At 53.3% G+C, this 17488-nt stretch overlaps 1 protein-coding gene across 3 annotated transcripts in view; it reads left to right on the top strand.

Annotated features, from left to right (window-relative positions):
• SLC4A5 (solute carrier family 4 member 5) overlaps positions 1 to 15097 on the top strand; it is a 38198-nt gene extending 23101 nt beyond the window's left edge. Inside the window, exons 14-25 of one of the 3 annotated variants that reach the window (XM_085080554.1) lie at positions 2737 to 2798; positions 3781 to 3981; positions 5889 to 6002; positions 6632 to 6745; positions 7834 to 7995; positions 9537 to 9715; positions 10644 to 10716; positions 10880 to 10948; positions 11527 to 11700; positions 12503 to 12664; positions 13896 to 13963; positions 14932 to 15097. In XM_085080554.1, the coding sequence (XP_084936680.1) occupies positions 2737 to 2798; positions 3781 to 3981; positions 5889 to 6002; positions 6632 to 6745; positions 7834 to 7995; positions 9537 to 9715; positions 10644 to 10716; positions 10880 to 10948; positions 11527 to 11700; positions 12503 to 12664; positions 13896 to 13963; positions 14932 to 15097 (1544 nt within the window). The remainder of the gene's footprint in view (positions 1 to 2736; positions 2799 to 3780; positions 3982 to 5888; positions 6003 to 6631; positions 6746 to 7833; positions 7996 to 9536; positions 9716 to 10643; positions 10717 to 10879; positions 10949 to 11526; positions 11701 to 12502; positions 12665 to 13895; positions 13964 to 14931) is intronic. The other 2 variants (XM_085080553.1, XM_085080555.1) reach the window with 2 other exon arrangements.
• The last annotated feature ends 2391 nt before the right edge of the window (positions 15098 to 17488 follow it).

The following is a 17488-nucleotide window of genomic DNA, read 5'->3' as shown; positions in this document are numbered from 1 at the left end:
CGCAGCCGGGGGTGGGAGGGTCCTGATGTGGATGAATCCTGTGGGATCGCTGGCCGAGGATGCGGGAGGAGGTGGAGAGACCTTGTCCTCGTCCTCCTCCTCTGAGGGGAGTGTGAAGATGGAGGAAGAGCCATGTCCCCCTGGGATGAAGGACTCGGTGCTCCCTGGGACTGGAGAGTCGGGATGTCCACCTGGAGCAGCCAGACCTGGATGGATGAGAAGGAAATGTGGAATCAAAGACATTTTAGATCCCTCATTCCAGCCTGCTGCTGATGGAAATGTTCCCCAGAAAATGCCTGGAGTGGTTTTGTGCTCCCTGGTGTTTGGGACAACCTGGGATGTCCCAGCTGGCTGTGGAAACCTCCTGGACTGTTCTTCCTCCTCTTTTTTCACTCCTCTTCCCAAAGGAGAGGACATCGGGCTCTGAGCAGATGGTCCTTCTGTGGCTCCCTGGTTTTGCTCTTGGGTTGACATCCTGGATGATCCCAGATCCCAGCTGTGGAGCTCAGATGCTCCTGGAAAGGAGCAGAGAGGGCTTTGGGATCATGGCAGAGACTGCCTGCTCTCCCAGGAGCTGAATTGGTGTCAAAAGTCCAAATTTTGGGGAGTGTCAGCTGCAGCCAGAAGAGGCTGATGGTGGATGAAGGTGATGGCAGATGAACGTGATGTTGGATGAAGATGACAGGGGATGAAGTTGATGGTGGGTGAAGGTGATGGATGAAGATGACAGGGAATGAAGGTGATGAATGAAGGTGACGGCAGATGAAGATGATGGCGTATGACGGTGATGGTGGATGAAGGTGATGGTGGATGAAGATGGTGGATGAAGATGATGGTGGATGAAGGTGACGGTGGATGAAGGTGATGGTGGATGAAGGTGACGGCGGATGAAGGTGACGGTGGATGAAGGTGATGATGGAGGAAGGTGATGGATGAAGGCGATGGATGAAGGTGGTGGATGAAGGCGATGGATGAAGGGGATGGATGAAGATGATGGGGGATGAAGGTTATGGATGAAGGTGACGGTGGATGAAGGTGACAGTGGATGAAGGTAACAGTGGATGAAGGTGATGATGAAGTTCTCCCCATCTCCTTCCTTAAAGAACATCTAAGATCTTCCACCCAACGCCTTCCCAACACATCTGCATTCCAAGGAGAGCTCTCACCTGGTGGCAATCACAGGGATTGGGTTCATGTTTCCATTTTTCCTCAATTCCCTCTCATCCACCCCTCCACAAGCATTGTGATCCCACCAGGATTGGAGAGCTCAAAGCAGCACCCAGGGCCAACTCAACCCTTCCCAAGCCAAGCCCCCCAAACCCAACCTGCAGGAGAGCACAGACAGAATCCCCAGAGCCGGAATTCCCAAATGGATGCATGACCACCCGCCGGGATCTGCCCCACTCCGGGGCTGTAACACAGGAGCTCTCAGCCTCCAGGGAGGTCTCCCCCTTTTCCGAGCCCCCATCCCGAGAAAACCCCAAGCAAACCAAGAGGCATCCACACCCCAATTCCTGTTCCCGTTCCCAAGGCAGCGGTGTCCAGTTGGATTTAACATTCCTCTAGAAATTATGTTTATTCTCCCCCTCCATCCTTATTTTTTTTTTAAATCCCTTTTTTTTTAATCCGTGCTGATTTTTGATTATTATAACTGATTTGTCCCATATTTGTCTCTGCTGCACACACCAATTGGGGCTGATTTCAATCTCAAGTGAGTATCGCCTTCTAAATATTAAAACTATTTTAATATTTGATACTCTTCCCCCACGGGGGGGTTTTGTTGGTTTTTTTTCTTCCCATGAATTTGACATTTCTCTCTCTCCAAAAGGGTTTGTCTAGAGCCTTTAGGGCTCCTCTCTAAAATCCTACCAAGTGCCGTGCCACCCTTTAAGGCATAGAAATCCCCAAATAGGGTCAGTTTGTGGAAAAAGGAGAAAATCAGAGCAATGCTGATGTTTTTAGGGCCGGGTTTGTTCCCCAGAGCTCGGTTCTGGGGTCTCTGTCCTAACCCAGCGATCGCTTCTCCTTCATTAATCCCCGGCGCCGCGGATGGAGGCGGCGGCCGAAATTCCCGCTTGGCGAAGAGGATGGAAGAGGGGAGGGCAGAGCGATCCCGGAATTCCCAAATTCCCGAATTCCCGAATTCCCTCTTTTAGGGGCGCCCCGAGAGAACCCGGGGTGCTCCCGGAGCCGCGGAGCTGCGTCGCCCGAAGAGCCGAGCGGAGCTGCGTTCTGCGCTCGGAGGAGAAGGTGCCGGGGGCCCGAAAGATGGAACTTCCCACCGACGACACCAAAACACCCCCAAAAGATTGTTTTAAAAAATTAATGACAATTAAAAAAAAAAAAGAAAAGGCAAATTGGGCATGATGGGGTGCCGCCTCTCCAAAAAACTACGAGGTTGCTTTCCCAGCCTTCCACCCCTGTGGTTTTAAGTCCACCCTGGTGGCTTTCCTGGGAAGCTCCTGGAAATTTTAGGAACTGGGAAGCTCCAAAAAAATCCCCCCTGCCCCAGCCCTGGAGGGAGCAGTCACCTCAGGACCCACCGCGTCCTCCCCGGCGCATGGGATTAATCAGGGAGAAGTCACTGCGCGGTTAGAAAAGGGGCGATTTCCCCCAAAACCTGCTTATCCCTGCCGGGCTCAGCCGGGGCTCTCCAGGTGAAGCCCAGCTGGAATGAATGCCCAAAATCCCGGTTTTCAGCCCCAAAAACCTCAATAACCGACTCCTTTCCCGCAGCCAACGCGACCTTGTTCGATGCTTCAGCTCCAGTGGCACCAAACACCACTAACGTTTCTCTGGTAAGCAGGGTTGGATCATCCCGGCGGGAAATTTGGGATCGGGGAGGGTGGATTGGAGGAATTTTGGCACCCAGGGAGTGGGGTGGACCAGCTCAGAGCGAGGGAAACTCAAATTTGGGCTGATTTCAGTTCCCAGCGGGGCTTGGCAGCACCAAATCCACAATTTTTTCCCCCAAATTAACATCAGCTCCGCGGTTTTCCTGTGGGTTTGAATAGCCCAGTGGCAGCAGCCCTGGGAATGTCCCTTTGCTTCCATGGTGAGATGGATTAAAATGCTCCTTTGGGGAGTTTCACCAGGAAATTTCCCTTTCTTTGAGAGCTGCAGTTGCTAAAAATGCTGATTTTGCTCAATTTGGTTGTGAAGTTCCCATTTCCTTACACAATGCAATCATTAAAGTACAAATTTGGGGGGGTTGGACAGGAAATGTCCCTTTCCTCACACAATGTAATCTCCTAAAGAACAAATCTGTGGGGTTTGGACAGGAAATTTCCACTTCCTTACAAATGCAATTCTTGAAGTACAAATTTTGGGAGTTTAAGCAGGAAATTTCCCTGTGTCACACAATGCAATCCCCTAAACTACAAATTTCTGGGTTTGGATGGGAAATTTCCCTTTCCTTGAGCAATGCAGTCCTCAAAGTGCAAATTTTTGGGATTTAAACAGGAAATTTCCCTTTCCTCACAAAATGCAATCTTTCAAAGAACAAATTTTTGGTGTTTGGTCAGGAAATTTCCCTTTTCTCACACAATGAAAATCCTTAAAGTACAAATTTTGGGGTTTGGACAGAAAATCCCCCTTTCCTTGCAAAATGTAATCCCTTAAAACACAAATTTGTGGGGTTTGGACAGGAAATTTCCTTTTCCTTCCATTCTGCAACCTAAAAACGCCCATTTTTCTCAATTTGGCCAGGAATTCCCCCATTCCCTGCACACCACAATGATTTCCACTGCTAATTTTGCTTTTTTTGTGATTTCTCCCCAGTCCAATGCTATCAACCTCACAGCTCTGGACTGGACCCAGCTGAGTAAGAAGGAATGCCTCAAGTACGGCGGCAGCTTAGTGGGAAAATCCTGCAAATTTGTGCCTGACCTGGCGCTCATGTCCTTCATCCTCTTCTTCGGCACCTACTCCATGACCCTGACCCTGAAAAAATTCAAATTCAGCCGCTACTTCCCCACCAAGGTAAGGGAAGCGCTGGGTTTTTCCGTCCATTTTCTGAAAAGGGAGGGGAAACGGGAGCTGTCAGAATGTTTGGTGGATGCAGAGAACGCCGGGAAAACAAATCTCTGTTTTTAGGAGGTTTTGGCCACAATTGGGCTATTCCCTGAAGTTTTGGGCCCTGATTTCTGGAATTCTGTGAGGCTTTTGGTGCCATCCTCCTCCCTAACGTGGAGCTGGGTTGATGGTTGGACTCTTATGGATGAGGAATTGGCGGGACGATGGATAGGGAACTGACTAGATGATGGATGAGGAATTGGCTGGATGATGGATGAGGAATTGGTGGGATAATTGACAAGGAATTGTTGGTATAATGGATAAGGAATTGGCAGGATGATTGATGAGGAATTGCTTAGATGATGGATAAGGAATTGGTGGGATGATGGATGAGGAATTGATGAGATGATGGATGAGGAATTGGCTGGATGACGGATAAGGAATTGGTGGGATAATTGATGAGTAATTGGCAGGATGATTGATGAGGAATTGATGGGATGATGGATGAGGAATTGATGGAATGATGGATTAGGAATTGGTGGTATAATGGATAAGGAATCGGCAGGATGATTGATGAGGAATTGATTAGCTGATGGATCAGGAATTGGTGGGATGATCCCATCCACAGGGAAGTGGTCAATGGCTCGGGGTCTGATGGATATCAGTGACAAGTGGTGTCCCAGAAGTCCCTGCTGGGGCTGGAGTTAATTAATGAGTTCATTAACAATGGCAATGAAGGGATCGAGGGCACCTCGGGAGTTTGCAGGTGACACCAAGGGACAATCCCAAAGGACAATCCCAAAGGACAATCCAAAGGACAGTCCCATCAGAGGGACCTGGACAAGCTCCAGGAGTGACCCATGGGAATCTCACAGAGTTTGACCAACCCAAACGCTGGTGCTGCCTCTGGAAAGGGACAACCACTGGGATAGACCCAGCTGGGGATGAAGGGATGGAGAGGAGCTGGGAGAGGGATTTGGGATGGGTGAGAGGCTGGACGTGACCCCAAAGGTGTCCTGGGCTCATTCCCAGCGTGGGCAGCAGTTCTGGGGGGATTCTGCCTCTCAGCCCTGATCAGGTGAGACCCACCTGAGCCCTGGGATCCCAGCTGGAGGATGTGGAGCTGCTGCAGAGTCCAGAGGAGGCCACAGAGATGCTCCCAGGGCTGGAGAATGTCTGGAGCCAGGCTGGGAGAGCTGGGGCTGTTCAGCTGGAGAGGAGAAGCTCCAGGGAGTCCTCAGAGCTCCTTTCTGTGCCTAAAGGGGCTCCAGAAGAGCTGCAGGGGGACTGGGGACAAGGGCTGGAGGGACAGGACCGAGGGAATGGGGACACACAGGGAAAGGGGAGATTGAAATGGGATTTTGGGCAGGAATGAGGGTGGGGAGGGATGGGATGGAATTCCCAGAGAAGCTGTGGCTGCCCCTGGATCCCTGGAGTGTCCAAGGCCAGGCTGGAGCACGCTGGGACAGCAGGAGGTGTCCCTGCCCATGGTGGCACTGGATGGGCTTTGAGATCCAACCCAACCCAACCCATTCCAGGATTCCATGATTCGATCCCTTGGCTCTCATCTGCTCCATAACCCCTCACCACGAGATAAAAAGACAAGAAAATGTGGGTTTTGGGGGTTATTCCCAGATTATCTATGGCTGAGCAGAGCTGGGAAGCCCCAGGGAAAGACACAGAAGCAGGAGCAAAACTTTCCATCCCCCCAATCCCTCTTCCCACCCATTATTTCCCCTTCCCACCCCATTCATTCCTCATCCCACCCCATTAATCCCCATTCCCACACTATAAATTCCCCTTCCCACCCATTATTTCCCATTTCCCATCCAGTTAATTCCCTTTTCCGCCCCATTTCCCTGTCTTGCCTCCAGGTCAGGGCTTTCATTGCGGATTTTTCCAATGTCTTCTCCATCCTGCTCTTCTGTGCAGTGGACGCCTGTTTCGGACTGGACACCCCCAAACTCCACATCCCCAGTATCATCAAGGTTCGGCCTCCTTGCTCCCATGCTCTCTCTCTTTGCAGCTCCTCTCCAGGCTTTTTTGGGAATGTCGCAGCTCCAGGCACCTTCTGAAAAGCTACTTTGTCTTCTCTAACAATATTCTAACTCTTTGACTTTTTTTCCTCTCTCTTTTTCATTGTTTGTTTTTCCTCCTTTTTTGTTGTTTTTCCTCTTTTTTCTTTCCCTTTTTATTGATTTTCCTCCCTTTTTGGTTGTTTTTCCTCTTTTTTTTCTCCCTTTTAAATTGTTTTTCCTTCTTTTCTTCTCTTCTTTTTTTATTGATTTTCTTCTTTTTTTTGTTTTTCTTACATTTTTTATTGGTTTTCCTCCTTTTTTTTGCTGTTTCTCCTCTCTCTTTTTTTGCTTTCTTCCCTTTTTTCCCCTCCTTTTTTTTCCATTTTTTCCTCCATTTTTGGTTGGTTTTTCTCCTCTTTCTGTTGCTTTTTCTCCCTTTTTTGTTTTTCCCCCCTTTTTTTTGTTTTTCCTCCATTTTTTGCCACTTTTCCTCTCTTATTTATTGTTTTTTCCTCCCTTTTCTCATTTTCCTCCCTTTTTTATCATTTCCCCTCCCTTTTTTGTCGTTTTCCTCCCTTTTCTCTCTCTCGCTCCGGCAGCTCCGTAAGCTCATTAGTGATTTCTCAATCTTTATGTCGATCCTAATGTTTGTGGGGCTGGATGTGCTTTTCGGACTCAACACCCCAAAGCTCCAAGTGCCTACTGATTTCAAGGTAAAAACAAAAAAACCCACGAAAAACCCCCCAATTCAGGAAGGATTTCTCCATCCCCATCCGGGGGTGATGTGGGGATCCCAAATGAGGATCCAGGATGGATTTGGGGTTGGTTTGGCTGCAGGATTTAGGGCTGGATCTGGGGATCCCCAGTGAGGTTCTGGGCAGGATTTGGGGCATGGTTTAGAAAACCCCATTTGAGAAGGATTTCTCCATCCTCAATAAGGATCTGAGCAGGATTTGGGGTCTATTTGGCTGTGGGATTTAGGGGTGGATGTGGGGATCACCAGTGAGGATCCGGGCAGGATTTGGGGTTAGTTTGGCTGCAGGATTTAGAGGTGGATCCAGGGATCCCCAGTGAGGATCTGGGCAGGATTTGGGATTGGTTTGGGATTTAGCACTGGATCTGGGGATCCTTAGTGAGGATTTGGGGTCGATTTGGCTGTGGGATTTATTGCTGGATCTGGGAATCCCCAGTAAGGACCCGGGTGGGATTTGGGGTCAGTTTTGGTGCAGGATTTAGGGATTTAGGGCTGGATCTGGGGATCCCCAGTGAGGATCTGAGCAGGATTTGGGGTCTCTTTGGCTGTGGGATTTAGGGGTGGATCTGGAGATACCCAGTGAGGATCGGGGCAGGATTTGGGATTGGTTTGGGATTTTTTGCTGGATCTGGGGATCCTTAGTGAGGATTCGTGCAGGATTTGGGGTTGTCGTTTGGGTGCAGAATTTAGGGGTGATCTGGGGATCCCCAACAAGGATCTGGGCAGGATTTGGGGTTGGTTTGAGTGCAGGATTTAGGGATGGATCTGGGGATCCCCAACGAGGATCCAGGCAGGATTTGGGTTCGTTTGGGTGCAGGATATCAGGGTGGATGTGGGGATTCCCAGTGAGGATCCAGGCAGGATATGGGGTCAGGTTGGAATTTGGGGTTGGGTCTGGGGATCCCCAATGAGGATCCAAGCAGGATTTGGGGTCAGTTTGGGATTTCAGGCTGGATCCAGGCTAAGGCAATGATCTCTCCCCCAACACCCCTGGGTTTTCCCACCCACACCCGTTCCCACTGTCCCAACCCCGCTGTCCTCCCGCAGCCCACGCGCGTGGATCGGGGTTGGTTCGTGTTCCCGTTCGGGAAGAACCCCTGGTGGGTGTACCTGGCCAGCGCCCTGCCCGCCCTGCTGGTCACCATCCTCATCTTCATGGACCAGCAGATCACCGCCGTCATCGTCAACCGCAAGGAGCACAAGCTGCGGGTGAGCCGGGGAGTGCCCCGGGCTGGGTGGGCTTGGGGTGAACCTCTGGAGTGCCCCAGGCTGGGGTGGGATTGGGGTGAACCCCGGGGACCTCCTGGGAGCCCCCATTTTAGGGTGGGGTTGGGATGAGCCCCTGGAGTGCCCCATTTTGGAGCCTGGGGACCCCAGAGTGCCCTGTTTTGGGATGGGGTCAGGAGTGAGCCCTGGGAGCCCCCGTTTTGGGGTGAGACTGGGACCCCCCAGGAGTGCCCCGTTTTGGGATGGGGTTGTAGGTGACTCCCGGGACAGTCCCTGTTTTGGGGTGGGGTCAGGGGTGAGCTTGGGGAGCTCCTGTTTTGGGGTGGGGTTGAGCCTGGGACCCCAGAGCCCCCTGTTTTGGGGTGGGGTTGTGGATGAGCCCCAAGAGCCCCCGTTTTGGGGTGGGGTCAGGGGTGAGCCTGGAGAGCTCTCATTTTAGGGTGGCATTGGGGTTGAGCTCCTGGGGACCTCCAGGAGTCCCCATTTTGGGGTGGGTTTGGGGGTTCACCCCAGCTCCAGCAGGGTCTGGCCTTGGCAAGCTGCAGGTTTGGGGTGATGGAGCCTCTGGGGTGGGAAGCTCTGTGGGTGATGGGGTGGTGTGGAGTGGTGTGGAGTGGTGTGGGTGATACAGGTGATACAGAGTGATATAAGGTGATGTAGGATAATATAGGGTGATGTGGGGTGATAGAAAATGATATGGGGCAATAGAGGGTGCTGCAGGGTGATGGGGGTGATAGAGGGTGTTGCAGGGTGATGGGGGTGGTGTGGGGTGATACGGGGTAATATGGGGTGATATAGGGTGATACAGGCGGATATGGGGTAATATAGGGTGATATAGGGTAATACGGGGTGATATGGGGTCATATGGGGTAATACAGGATGACACAGGGTGATTGAGGGCACTACCAGGTCATATGGGGTGCAGCAGTGCAGGGTGTGGCAGCAGGGTTGGGGCGGCACTGTGGGGTGATACAGGGGGATGTGGGGTGACACCAGGGCATGTAGGGCAGTGCTGGATACCCTGTGGCAACATGGGATGAAGCGGGATGGTGTGGGGTGCACCACGACGATATGGGGTGCTCTGCAGCTGTCCCAGGGCACTTCAGGATGTTGTGGGGTGATGCTGGGTGCCCCATGGCAGTGCGGGGTGCACCAGGGTGGTGTGGGGTGCATCAGGGTGATGTCGGGTGCACTGTGGGGATGCAGGGTGCCCTCTGTCAATGTGGGGTGCAGCAGGGTGACACGGGGTGCTTTGGGGTGATGTAGGGTGCCCCATGTTCCTGTGGGGGACACTGGGTGACACAGAGTGCTTTGGGGTGATGTGGAGGGACACCGGGTGCCTTGGGGTGTCCCATGTCCCTGTGGGGCACACCAGGTGACTCCTGTCCCCCCAGCTCATTCGGGGCACACCCAGGCCCCCCAGCTCCCGGGGGGTTCCCAGGAGTGTCCCCTCAGCACCAGGCGGGGTGGCCGCAGGCCGAGCCCCCTGACCCGCTGACCCCGTGCCCCATGGCGTGTTGCAGAAGGCTGCAGGCTACCATCTGGACCTGTTCTGGGTGGGCATCCTGATGGCCGTGTGCTCCTTCATGGGGCTGCCCTGGTACGTGGCTGCCACCGTCATCTCCATCGCCCACATCGACAGCCTCAAGATGGAGACCGAGACCAGCGCCCCGGGGGAGCAGCCCCAGTTCCTGGGGGTCCGGTGAGGGGCTGGGGCACTGCGGGGTGGGGAAGGGGAGGGGCTGAGAGGGTCCTGGAGACAGGGGGACAGCCCTGTCCTGGGGCCATGAGGGACATCTGTGTCCTGGGGATCGGGGACATCCCTGTCCTGGGAGGATCAGAGACATCCTGGGGGGATCAGGGACACATCCCTGTCCTGGGGATTGGGAACAGCCCTGTCCTGAGGGGATCGGGGACATCCCTGTCCTGAAGGGGATCAGAGACATCCTGGGGGGGATCAGGGACATCTGTGTCCTGAGGGATCAGGGACATCCCCGTCCTGGAGCCAGGAGGGACATCCCTGTCCTGGAGCAGGAGGGACATCCCTGTCCTGGGGATCAGGGACAGTGTGGCCAGGCAGGCATTGTCCAGCTCTGCTCTGGGCTGGGCTGACCTCACCTCCAGGGCTGGGGCAGTTTGGGGTGAAACAATGTAGAAAAGGCATTGAGCCATTGGAGAGCCCAAAGGAGGGACATGGAGATGGGAAAGGTCTGGAGTGACCACACGAGGAGTGGCTGAGGGCACTGGGAATGTCCAGCTGGAGGAGAGGAGACTGAGGGGAGACTGATCCCAGTTCAGCTTCCTGGGGAGGAGAGCAGAGGGACAGGGACAGAGCAGTGGGACAGGGACAGGGAATGGCTGGGGCCCTGCCAGGGGGGTTTAGGGTGGATTTTGGGAAAGGTTCTTCCCGCAGTGGGTGCTGGCACTGCCCAGGCTCCCCAGGGAACAGGCACAGCCCCAGAGCTGACCCTAGGGATGCCCAGGGTGGGATTTTGGGGTGTCTGTGCAGGGCCAGAACTTGGATCCATGATCCCTGTGGATCAATCCCATTCCCACTCAGAATTCCATGGTTCCTCGGGGTGGGGAATCCAGGCCTGGCTGGCACTGATCCCATTCTGTCCCCGTTCCAGGGAGCAGAGGGTCACCGGCATCATCGTCTTCGTGCTGACAGGGATTTCGGTTTTCCTGGCTCCCATCCTGAAGGTAACACATCCCCTCTCCCCCAGCGCCGCTCCCTCTCAGCAGATTTTGGGGGAGTAAACTCTGGATTCTGCCCCATCCCCGTGTGCCCCAGCGCTGTTCCCTGTCCCAGGGAAGGAGCTGTGCCTTCCCTGGGTAAGGTTTGTTGTGTTTTCCCTGTTCCCAGTACATTCCCATGCCGGTGCTCTATGGGGTCTTCCTCTACATGGGCGTGGCGTCGCTGAATGGCATCCAGGTGGGTGTCCTTCCTCCTCCTCAGACTCCTCCCCGTCCTCCTCCTCCTCCTCCTCCTCGTTCTCCCCACTGGCCATGGTCTGTCCCAAACTGCCTCAAAAAGGAGCTTTCTGACTCCCAAATTTCCATGCATGGGACAGCCGATACCTCAAACCCTCCAAGAAACACCAAAACGCCTCAAATTCCCCATTTTGGGAGAATGAAAGAGATTTCCAGGGCAGCCTGTGGGGTGGGGCTGAGGATTCACCCTGGTCTTCCTCCCCTGGCAGTTTTGGCATTGCTGCAAGCTGTTCTTCCATTTGGGGAGCCAAAATAGGGTTCTTCTGTGGCATGGGATTGAGGATCAGCCCCGACCTTCCTCCCATAGCAGTTTTGGGGTCACTGCAAGCTCTTCCTCCATTTGGGGAACCAAAATAGGGTTTTGCAGGGCAGCCTGTGGGATGGGATTGAGGATTCACCCTGACTTTCCTCCCCGGGCAGTTTTGGGATCGCTGTAAGCTCTCTCTCCATTTTGGGGACTAAATAGGGTTTTTCTGTGGGGTGGGGCTGAGGATTAACCCCGAACTTCCTCCCTGGCAGTTTTGGGATCGCTGCAAGCTGTTCCTGATGCCGGCCAAGCACCAGCCCGACTATGTGTTCCTGCGGCACGTCCCGCTGCGCCGCATCCACCTCTTCACCCTGGTGCAGATCGTCTGCCTGGCCGTGCTCTGGATCCTCAAATCCACTGTGGCTGCCATCATCTTCCCTGTCATGGTAATCCTAACCTCCTTCCAAAGGGCTTTTTTGGTATTTTTGATGTGGTCACACCACAGCCGCCATCATTTTCCCCATCGTGGTAATCCCATCCTCACACCAAAGGGGTTTTTTGGGATTTATGGGATTTTTGGTGTGATTGCACCATGTCCACTGTCATCTTCCCCGTCATGGTAATCCCATCATCATTGCAAAGGTTTTTTTGGGATTTTTGGCATGGTCCCACCATAGCTTCCATCACCTTCCCCATCATGGTAATCCTATTCTACCTTGGAAGGGTTTTTTGGGGATTTTTGGTGTGGTCTTAGCTTGGCTGCCATCACCTTCCATGTCATAGTAATCCCAACCTCCTTTCAAAGGTTTTTTTTGGGATTTAAGGGCATTTTTGGCATGGTCCCATCATGGCCACCATAATCTTCCTTGTCTCAGCAATCCCATCCTCTCTCAGAAAGAGGTTTTGGGATTTATGGGATTTTTGGCCTGATCCCACCGTGGCCACCATCATCTCCCTGTCATGTTAATGCCAACCTCACTCAGAAGGGTTTTTTGGGATTTATGGAATTTTTGGTATGGTCCTACCATCGCTGCCATCGTCTTCCCCATCAGGTTAATCCCATCCTACCTGGGAAGGGTTTTTTTGGATTTAAGGGATTTTTTTCATGGTCCCACTGCGACCACCATAATCTCCCCGTCATGGTAATCCCATCCTTGTTTGGAAGGTTTTTTTGGGATTTAAGGGATTTTGGCATGGTGGTCACCAGCTCTTGGGATGAGCGATGCTCTCGGGACTCTCCCCTGTCAGATTTTGGCTCTGATCCTGGTGAGGCGACTCCTGGATTTTGTCTTCTCCCAACACGACCTGGCCTGGATCGACAACATCATCCCCGAGAAGGAGAAGAAGAAGGAGGATGACAAGAAGAAGAAGAAAAAAGGCAACAAAGGCGACAGCAGCAGTGATGAGGAGGTGGGTGTGGTGTCACCGGGGGGCTCCCGAGGACAGGGGGACATTCCGGACCCAGGGAGGAAAAATTCCTGCTGAAACCTGCAGGTCGGTGGGTTTGGGATGAAGGTCCTGGATTCCTGGAGCTGTTTCACCACACGGACAGGAATGGCTGAGGGGCTGGCAGGAGGCTCTGGGGAATGTCTTGAAAGCTGGAAAATCATGGCAAAAATGAGAAATCTTTAGGGAGAAGAGCCCAAATCACCCGGTTTAGGGCACAGCCCACATCACTCAAAGCATCCTTTCCCTGAGCAAGCCCTGTTCTGGGATTTGGGATGAGGAAGGCACAACCTCCTCTTCCTCCTGCCTCCGGAGGTCCCTCAGGGTGCTCCCGGTGGTCTCAGCGCTGCCTTCACCAGGAATTTCCCCGTTTCTTCCCCAGTTCCCACCTCCCTCAGTCATTAAGATCCCCATGGAGCCCCTGCCAGCGCAGCCCCGCAATGGGGGTCCCCATTGCCTCAGCCGTAAGTACCGAGCTCAGGAGCTGCTGCCGCCTCCCCTGCTGCTTACTAACGCTTCCCCGGGCTCTGCTCGGCACTAACCCCGTGGGAGACACTCCTGGAACCCTCCTGGAGTCCAGGACTGGGGGAAATCCAGGAGGGAGAGATCTGAGAGTGGGAGCTGCCAGGGCACCTCTGACCCCAGGGCTGGGGAGCAACAAGATTTCCTGAAACATCAAAAAAAAAGCCAGGAATCTCCTGGGTTTGGAGCCCCCAAGATGGTGCTGGTGAGGATTTGTGAAAAATATCTGTTTGAGGTGATTTGGAGCCCCCAAAATATCTGTTTGAGGTGGTTTGGAGCCCCCCAAAATATCTGTGTTTGGGATGGTTTAGAGCCCCCAGAATATCTCTCTTTGGGGTGGTTTGGAGCCCCCAAAAGCCATTTTTGTTGGAGTTATCCATCTCTGAGAGAGCAGATTTGGCTCAACCTCCACCTGAAATACACAGAATAAATTTGGGGGAGTTTGTTACAGGCAGCATCGTGACCCCAGCGAGTTTCAGCTCAGTTTAACTCCCTCGCTCTGTGCTCACACCAGGGCTGGCAGGGCTTTCTCCTCACTAATCACCCCCAAAATCAGCAATTCCCAGCTTTCCTCCTCCTCCTGCCACCCCCAGGAGCTGCCGGCAGCCGGGACTGGGGGCTGAGGGGTGTTTTGGGGTCACCTGGGGAGAGTTTCACCCGCGTGTCCCCCCAGGAAAGAGGGCCTCCACCTGGAGCTTTGCGTTCTGATTCCTCCCCGAATGGCTCCGACATGGATCGCAGGTAAAGGGATTGTTGATGAGCCCCGGGGGATCATTTTGGGATCAGCATTTGGGATTTGGGATTCTCCTGGCTGAGCATCGCTCGCTCCAGCCGGTTATCACCATCCTTGAGCGATTCTGAAATATCAGGGTGGATTTTTGGGACATCCCAGTGGATTTTCCCAGCATCTCTCTGGATTTGGGGGGTTTTGCTGGGAGATGCACCAGGGGGTTTGGAGCTATAAAAGGGATTTTTCCAGTTGGGAATCTTCAATCCTGAAATTTTGGGATTGTTCTCCATGAATTCTGCAGCTTGAAGGCAAACCATCCGATTTAATTAATTTATCGGTGGTGCCATTGTTGCCTGGAATAAAATGCAAAACTTTCCCAAACTGTGTTAAAATGATAATACAAAAGAAAGTTTTAATGGAAAGCTGTCGGGTGCACAGTATGGCAATGTGCACATGTGACACAGAATTTCTACCATTTTTATAAGGTTGATTAATGAGTGCATCCAACAAATATTGCCCAATTAGAAGAGCAGCTGGTTAGGTGATTTCCCCCGGGTTCTGCCCATTCAGAGTTGTTCCAATGGAGTTTCTTCGCCCCATTTCTTGTTCTTCCGAGTTCTAGTGGAAAACAAAATATCCTTGTCAGGCTTCTTATTATTATTTTTAGGAATAAGACTGAACAGAACTTCAAGTGTGCATGAGAAGGGTCAGCCGATTGTTATAAAATCTAAGAGAATGGGCAGGAAAAATGCCAGGAGCTGTATAACCACGTAATAACAGCCTACAAAGCTGTCATAAAGCTCCAGATAAATCAAAAATATATAAAATGAAAATTTTTAAAAAATTAAATTAAAAAAAAAATTAAAAATCCAAAATCAAAATCTTTAGGCACCGGCACCACCCGGAGCCATTTCCCAGGGCGGATTTGGGGCAGGGGTTCCAGCCCTGGCTGCTGACCCCTCTCCCTCCTGCCCCCCAGTATCACCCTTCACCTGAAGATCTCGTGCCCGTCGTCTCCCGCCTTTAACTACTCCCGCAACCCCATCTGTGCCGTGCCCCAGGTGAAGATCGAGATGGAGTCGGACTACGAGGACACCGACACGGAGAAGGCTCCTCGGGACATGGGCAGTGAGACCACGCTATAGCCCCCCGGCGCCCGCGCTTATATATATATATCGATATCGCCGCATTCATATATATATATAAAGGAAATCGGGCTGGTTTGTCTCTGCCGGGCGCAGGAGGCCCCGGGGGTCCCGCGCTGCGGTAGATTTTAGGGTCGTGCCAGTTGAATTCCCTCCCTTCCCGCTGGGCGAGGCATCGCCGCTGGCGGCGAAATGGGGCCGGAAAGGTGGAATTGGTGATTCTGGGGCTGGAGAGGTGGAATCGGTGATTTCGGCCCCGGAGGAGCTGCTGGGCTGGGGGAGCAGCCGGGATGTGCCGATGGAAAAGGGGGATGAGCCGGAGGATGTGTTTGAGGGGGGTTGGTAGGGCTGGGAGGGATGGAGAGCCCATCCCGGCTCCCAAATCCCAAATAACCGTGTGGCTCTTGGGGAATCCTGTTCTGGGGAGGGTATGGGGGAATGGGCTGGTGTGGGAGGAAAGGGCTGCTCCAGATCCTGCTTGGGGCATCCAGGAGAGGGATGGGATCCCATCCAGCTGGGGTGGGATGGGGAGGAAGAGGAGCCTGGGATGGGATGAGGAAGAGGAGGCAGCTGGGATGGAGATGAGGAGGAGGCTGAGATGGGGATGAGGATGACGAGACTCCTGGGACTGGGATGAGGAGGAGGAAGCACTTGGGATGGGGAAGGGAATAGGGATGGGGAGGAGGAGGCACAGCAGGATGGGGGTGAAGAGCAGGAGGCACCTGGGATGGGGATGGAGGAGGAGGAGGCTTGGCAGGATGGAGAGGAGCCGGTGCCTGGGGTTAGAAGGGGAGGGGAGGAGGAGCAGCAGCTCAGGGTGAAGGGTTTTGCCACTTGAGGGCAACGAAGGACAACAGCCAGGACCTGCAGGGAGAGCCAGGCAGGGAATGGGGCCTTGGCTCCTGAGGGAGTCAGGAAGGGTTTCCACAGGGAATCCAGAATGGTTTCTGAGGGAGTCATGAATGGTTTCCACAGGGAATCCAGGAAAAGTTTCCAAGGGAGTCAGGAATGGTTTCTGATGGAATTTGGAATGGTTTCCACAGGGAAATGGGAAGTGTGGCCACAGTGAAGCCATTGGGTCGCCCATCCCATCCTGACCAATTCCCTCTCCCCAGCCCCTCCTGGCCTCGGGATCAGCCCCATCCCTCCCAATCCCTTCTCTCCTGGAGGAATGCCCTGGCTGGAGGAATCCAAGGATCCTTGCTCTGCTCCCAGCCCCAGGCCAGGGCCTTCACTCCCCCATGATCTCCTCCATCCCAGTCATTCCCACATGGCTGAGCAGCAGTGGGATCAGGAGGGGACAGGAGCCCCCCGAGCTCCAGCCCCACACCCAGCAGCTCCTCTCGCTGTCCATCCCCACTCTGGGCTCTTCCTGCCTGGCAGAGGAAGGGAAGGGAGCAGGTTGGGATCCAGGCAGCTGCGAGCTGGGGTTGGCTCTGCCCAGCTCCCAACACCTTTTTCCCAGCAGTGCCGAGGCTTTAAAGGATTTTTTTCCACCCACGGCCCAGGCCCAGCCGTGGTTTATAAACAGCTCTGAAGCACCCCTCGAATCAGTGTCTTTTTCTCGTTTTTCCTGGATGAATCTTTGATTTTTTTTCCTCCCTTCCCAACCTCCCAGAGCCCCCAGACCCTTCCCGTGAGCAGAACCACCCTGCCTGACACACCAGCAGCACTGGGGTTCTTCAGGGACACCAGTCACACACTGCAACTGGGACTCCAGTCAAACACTGCAAATGGTCTAACCCTGGCGAGGGACAGACCCTGTAAATACTCAAATCCAACAAAGACTTGAAGGCGATTTCCTATTTATAGCGATTTTTTGTTCTGGTTCAGGTGCAGCTCCTGGGGAGGCGTGGTGAGAGCAATGCCCCAGGCTCTCAGCTCGATGGCCCCGTGTCCCTTTTTGTAGCGTTTTGTCCCCACCCTGTGGTAGCTGACGCGTGCTCCAGGTAGGCTTTCAGATTTTAATCAAGCAGGATTACTTTGCTTTCTCCGTCAGCTCTGCTTCACTCCACCCCCGGACAGGCTTTGTGGACTCTGGGAGCTGCTCTGTAGGGCAGAGCTGAGCCCCATCAGGCTGCTTTGGGCTCGGTTTGTCCCTTTTTGGCGAGGTTTCCCACGAGGTTTTGGGTTTTTTGTACAAAGCACAGCAGTCTCAGCTCGGCTGCCTCCAGCACGGCACCACTTGAACCATTTTGTATTTCTCGGTGATGCAACCCAATAAAAACCTCGTTTCAATGAGTCTCAGCTCTCTGTGTGTCTGTGGGGCACATCCAGGAATCCCAAATTCCTTCCTCCGTGGGTTTCTGGCAGCGCTGTCCCCTCCAGGAGAGGTTCAGCACTGGGGTTTAGCACCAGTGGCACCTCCAGCCTTTTAAAACTCTAAAAACA

The sequence above is a fragment of the Lichenostomus cassidix genome, chromosome 22, assembly GCF_008360975.1.
Source record: "Lichenostomus cassidix isolate B80296 chromosome 22, HeHo_3.0, whole genome shotgun sequence".
Lineage (NCBI taxonomy): Eukaryota > Metazoa > Chordata > Aves > Passeriformes > Meliphagidae > Lichenostomus > Lichenostomus cassidix.
Note: the sequence above shows the minus strand (reverse complement) of the source record. Positions and strands in the feature narration are given on the sequence as shown.